Source organism: Pteropus vampyrus, unplaced genomic scaffold (assembly GCF_000151845.1).
Source record: "Pteropus vampyrus isolate Shadow unplaced genomic scaffold, Pvam_2.0 Scaffold238, whole genome shotgun sequence".
NCBI lineage: Eukaryota > Metazoa > Chordata > Mammalia > Chiroptera > Pteropodidae > Pteropus > Pteropus vampyrus.
In genome coordinates, this window is record NW_011889019.1 from 2,569,626 (window position 1) to 2,574,486 (window position 4,861).

A 4,861-nucleotide genomic window follows, 5' to 3' on the forward strand; every position below is an offset into this window, starting at 1 on the left:
GATTCTTTCTGACCAAGAGAGCAACCCAATCACTTTAATCATGTAGGTTTATATGGAGAGATTTTAGTGATATGACAGGTATGTCACTTATGGGAAGTAAGAGGTTGACTGTTCCAGAATCAGGAATGTGGGTTCCCAGATGGCCCTCAGCTGCGTGCACCTTGCACTCAACCTTGACTGCTGTTCCCCTGACTCTGGTGACTTCCATGGCTTGAGATGCCAAGCATTGTTCAGGCCGATGGCTCCTGTGCATGACTTGGTGGGTCCTTGGGAAATTGGGTCCTTTCCTACAGTTTGCCTGGAACATGGCAGCAGTAGGTTGGGCATCACTGAGGCAGTGCTCCAATCTGCTGGTGGAGGGGGCCCAGCAGTGAGACGGGAATGCTCGTTGGTCAAATGGATTGTTTGGAGCTGATGTTGTGAGGATACTGAGTATCTCAAACAAGTATAGCTCACCTATTATCATATAGATATGTCATTACATAATTATTACTTATTACCTGTTCTACAAATATATAGAAAAATGTAAACTCTGTATAAAACATTGTTTTTAATAAAACAAAACCAGTTCATTCATTAAGTCATGGGTACAAGGTCAACTTGTCCATTTATTCTAAAATAGTCGCTTCAGTCTTGAGGACTGGTCTGCCTCAAGTCATAGCCTGGGAAGATGATCCAATGGGGCCTTAAAAGCTCAAGGGTGGATTCCTCTTCCTGAGTCAGAGTTGGTTCAGGGTCACATGCTCTTGAGGTCCCCAAAGACCACGTGGGCTGCATTGCGTCCAGCGGCTCCCATGACACCTCCTCCTGGAAGGGAATCTCCCATGAACCAAAGCTGAGCTCAACACCTCCCAGGGAACAGGCAGGGGCAGGACAGACAGAGGGGCCAGCGACCAGGCAGAACAGAATGCTTGAGGGAGGCACTTGGGCTGCGGCCATCAGAGCTACCTGGGTCCACTATGAAGACAAATCTGAGCTCCACGCCAGGCTTCCTGCCTCAGAGCTCTTGGGGGGAGGCCAGGCACACAGTCTAGCAACTGCCCCCTCTCAGTCTGAGCTGATGAGCTAGATGGCGAGATGCTCAGCACGTGAAACTAAGACATGCGACTGAGGGCTTGAGGGGAAAGATATGGAAGTACAGAGTCTTTCTGGGAAGCTGAGGGCTACACAGTTCTGAGAAAGTGTCAAAATGAAATGGCGGCCTTGCGAGGTCAGTTAGGCTTGGGATAGGTGCAGGGAAGGATTTTAAAATCGAGTAACTTTACTGATTCTTGTTGGTGTAAAATATGGAGGGGGGATTCAGAGACATGGGTCTCACAACCCCAAACTGGAATTCGGAGAGATGTCTCTGGGACATATCATCGAACCTCACGAGGAGATGGCGGGAGTTGACCTGTGGGCTGCGGCCGCTGTTTGTTTCCCCAAGTGCTGAGAATTCTGAATATGGGGCATGGCTTGTTCTCATAGGAGTTCCATGCTCCCCTCCCTCCCTTCCTGCCTTCCTCATTGTTTATCCTGTTCCCCTGTCTGCAAGCCTCCGATGTCCGGCCAGCCCTCGCTGGCCCCATAAGGCAGTGGGACCAAGGGTTACTCACCAGGATGGGCCCCACTTCCGCAGAGATACAGGCCCCGGAGAGGGCAGCGGTAGCTGGAGTGGAGGGGCACAGGGCGGGCGAAGTAGAGCTGGTCCAGGGCCATGGCACAATGGAATATGTTCTGTGGGAGGCAGGGCCAAGGCTGTTAACATGGGAGTGTTATGGTCTTCACCGCCTCCGTGGCCTTCTCCCCTTCCCTGTTCTCTGAGGAAGGGTATTCTCCTTCCGGGATGTTTTCTTGGTTCTCATGATGCAGAAAGGGTAGGGGCAGAGAGAGAATAGGCCCACGTCCTAGGGCTAGGGGTGAAGTTTTCCAGAGGCATTTTTTTTCAGGAAGAAATAAAGGTAGCGAGTGTTTTCAGAGTGTGAGGAGACTGAATGGGAAAGACAAGAGAGATTTTAAAGGTTTTGTTGTGGGCCATAAATCCCTTTCACTCTATTTAAGTGATAGAGGAATCTGACTCATTTTGGTTGCTGGCACATGTTTCTTTGGCCAAGACACCCATCTGCGCCTGGGCCCCATGGGTCCAAGCTCCAGCAGTATCCCAGTAATGGCGGACAAAGGGCACTGGGATCCGAGCCCAGTTCTGCTCCATGGGCCTGGGTCAGATCAGCCAAGAAGGGAGGCAGTGTGGACATGGGGCAGAAGACCAGCATCTGCTGGACGTCACCATGGAGATGTCCTTGCAGCCAAACCTCTCAGCATGTCCGAAAACTGAGCTCGTCCTCATCCCTCGTGTCTGCTCTCTCTCACCTTCCCTAACTCAGTGGACGACTCCACCTTCCTCTCCTCCGCCTCCAGGCTGGATCCTTCACATCATTCCCACCTTGGCCTCTACATTCAGTGTTACTAAGACTTGTCACTTCTGCCCATCCCAGGCCTTTCACATTCATCCTTTCTTTTTCCTCCTTTACTCTATATCTGGGCTGGTGAGGTCCATTAAAAAGATAACACGAGCCACATATATAATTCTTATTTTCTAGTAGCCACATTGAAATTTAGAGACGAGTGAAATTAGCGTCAATATATTTCATTTAACCCAGTAGATCTAAAACATTATCATTTCAACATGTTAATATGAAGATTATAAATGAGACATTTTCCATTTTTTTTATACTAAGTCTTTGCAATCTGTATGCATCTTACACTTGCAGCACATCTCATTCTGGCCTAGACACGTTCAAGTGATTGATGTCCACATGAGGCTTGTGGCTGCTGTGTTGGAATTGGCCTCCTAACCGGTCTCCATGCCTCCAGTCTCAGTGAGTTTTTGAAACATCAAATAGAAGTCTGAGGACATGCCACCTTAGGATGGAAGCTCCCTCTGAGGAAAGTCAGATGGCAGGGGCGAACATGAATATCCACGCAGAAGGGCCACAATCCTGGTGGCACAGCCTCCCCTGTCTGTATCACCTAACTCCTCCCCCACGCCCTAGATCTGATCACTTCTCTGTCTCTTCTCTGCTGTGGTCTCTGCCACTGCCCTCTCTTCTGATGAAGGCTGGGTGTGGAGGGCACGCCAGGGACGGGGTGCAGAGAGAAGAAGGGAGCCAGGCTTATACTCACCCCTCCAGGAAGCCCAAAGATTCTCTCCAAATCCGGTGGTACGAGAATGTCCCTGCCCACCACGGAGCCCTTGAAGCCAGGGGCATAGGCCTCGATGCAATCAAACACTGGGTGCCAGACAGCAGGAAAATGGGGTGGCATTGGGAGAAAGGAGGTGTTATGGTTGCATAACTTGGCAAGTTTACTAAAATTTATTAAACCATATACTTAAAATGGGTTTATTTTAGCATATACAAATTATATCTCAATTAGCAAAACACAAAAATGGTCCGCAGGCAAATAAATACTTCAGGCCTATGGATCTCAGGGTAGTCCAGCTCCCCACCCCACTCATTCCCAACTCCTTACCCCAACCCTAGATGCAAAGTTACTTGTCTCCCCTTGACTATGAGAAGCTTTCTCTGCCTCACTGCTTTGCTCGAGCTGTTTTTTTTGCTTAGAATGCCCTTTGCTGCCTGGCCAACTTCTATTCATCCTTTAAAACCCAGCTCGAATGTCCCCTCCTTTGGAAAGCTCTCCTTGTCTCTCTGGCTCACGGCTTCCTCCTTTGGTTCACATAGTAGCTTTTACCATAAGGTTGGTTTCTTTATGACTTAACCACTAGACTATGAGCAACTTGAGGGCAGGAACTGTGTCTTTTTCACTTCCTTAGCCCAGTGCCTGAACCCAGCAGGCATTCACTATTTGACTTAGGTTCTTTTGGGTACTTCTCTCCACTTGGGACAGAATCTGAAGGCGTTTATTCTGAATGGGGCACTTAGGAGAGGGAACCATCCAGGCTACATGGCCAGCTGTCGCTCTGGAGACAGGACAGTCTAGCCCTCCTTACCTTTGTCTGCATAAGTGTTTCTCTCCTGATCGTCCCAGACCTTGCCTCTAGCCAGTGTGTAGGGAGTATACTGAGTGAAGAGGGAGACCACGTGACAGCCGGGAGGAGCCAGGGTGGGGTCCAGCGAGGAAGGGATGCAGAGCTCAATCATAGGCCTTTGGGATGGGGGAGGAGAGAGGGTCAGATCTGAAGGAAAGGGGCAGGGGCTTCTCTGAGATGATGAAGACGAAATGAAGGCCTGAGACAAGATGATGATGAGAAGGCCGGGCCGATTGTCGCTGTAAAGCCATGAGGGTTGTTCACCTGCGTGGGTTTTGCGACCACCAGGACAGTCCAGGCTACTCCTGAGAAGCTCCTCCAGCCCCAGGCCCCAGCATCTCTGGTCCTGTCCATCCTCCCTCTGAATGTGTGGCCATTCCCTGCCTCCCTCCTCCACATGGCCTGTACCCTAATCAGGGTCCAGACAGTACGAATGAGTGAAGGGGCCAGGCTAAGACAGAAAGTGCTCAGGCGGCCAGATTTCAACCAAGCTTACCCCTGCCTGATTACCTTTCCTGAGCAGGCAGGGTAAAACAGAGCTCCCGGGGCTGCCTGGCACCCAACAGAACTAGGAACTGCCTCCTGTTCCTCTCTTGTTTACGACGCCTGTTCTGCTTGGAGCACGTTCTGCCTCTGATCTCCAAATACGACCATCCTTCAAGCCCACATGAAATGCCCCTTCTTCTTGCATCCCACATTCGCAATGTTTCCTCTGAGCTTGGATGTCCACTAGGCATCATCAAAGTAACTTGTCCAAACCCAAACGCCTGGTTTCCCCCAAAACCCACTCCTCCCTACATGCACCACCTTCCCCTTTTCAATAAGGGAAAC

At 50.2% G+C, this 4,861-nt stretch overlaps 1 protein-coding gene across 1 annotated transcript in view; it reads right to left on the bottom strand.

Annotated features, from left to right (window-relative positions):
- Positions 1 to 530: 530 nt before the first annotated feature.
- PYROXD2 (pyridine nucleotide-disulphide oxidoreductase domain 2) overlaps positions 531 to 4,861 on the bottom strand; it is a 27,332-nt gene continuing 23,001 nt past the window's right edge. Inside the window, exons 13-17 of the mRNA XM_011374030.2 lie at positions 4,727 to 4,762; positions 3,992 to 4,197; positions 3,163 to 3,269; positions 1,596 to 1,716; positions 531 to 807 (exon numbers count right to left, since the gene is read on the bottom strand). Of these exons, the coding sequence (XP_011372332.1) occupies positions 737 to 807; positions 1,596 to 1,716; positions 3,163 to 3,269; positions 3,992 to 4,197; positions 4,727 to 4,762 (541 nt within the window). The 3' untranslated portion in view covers positions 531 to 736. The remainder of the gene's footprint in view (positions 808 to 1,595; positions 1,717 to 3,162; positions 3,270 to 3,991; positions 4,198 to 4,726; positions 4,763 to 4,861) is intronic.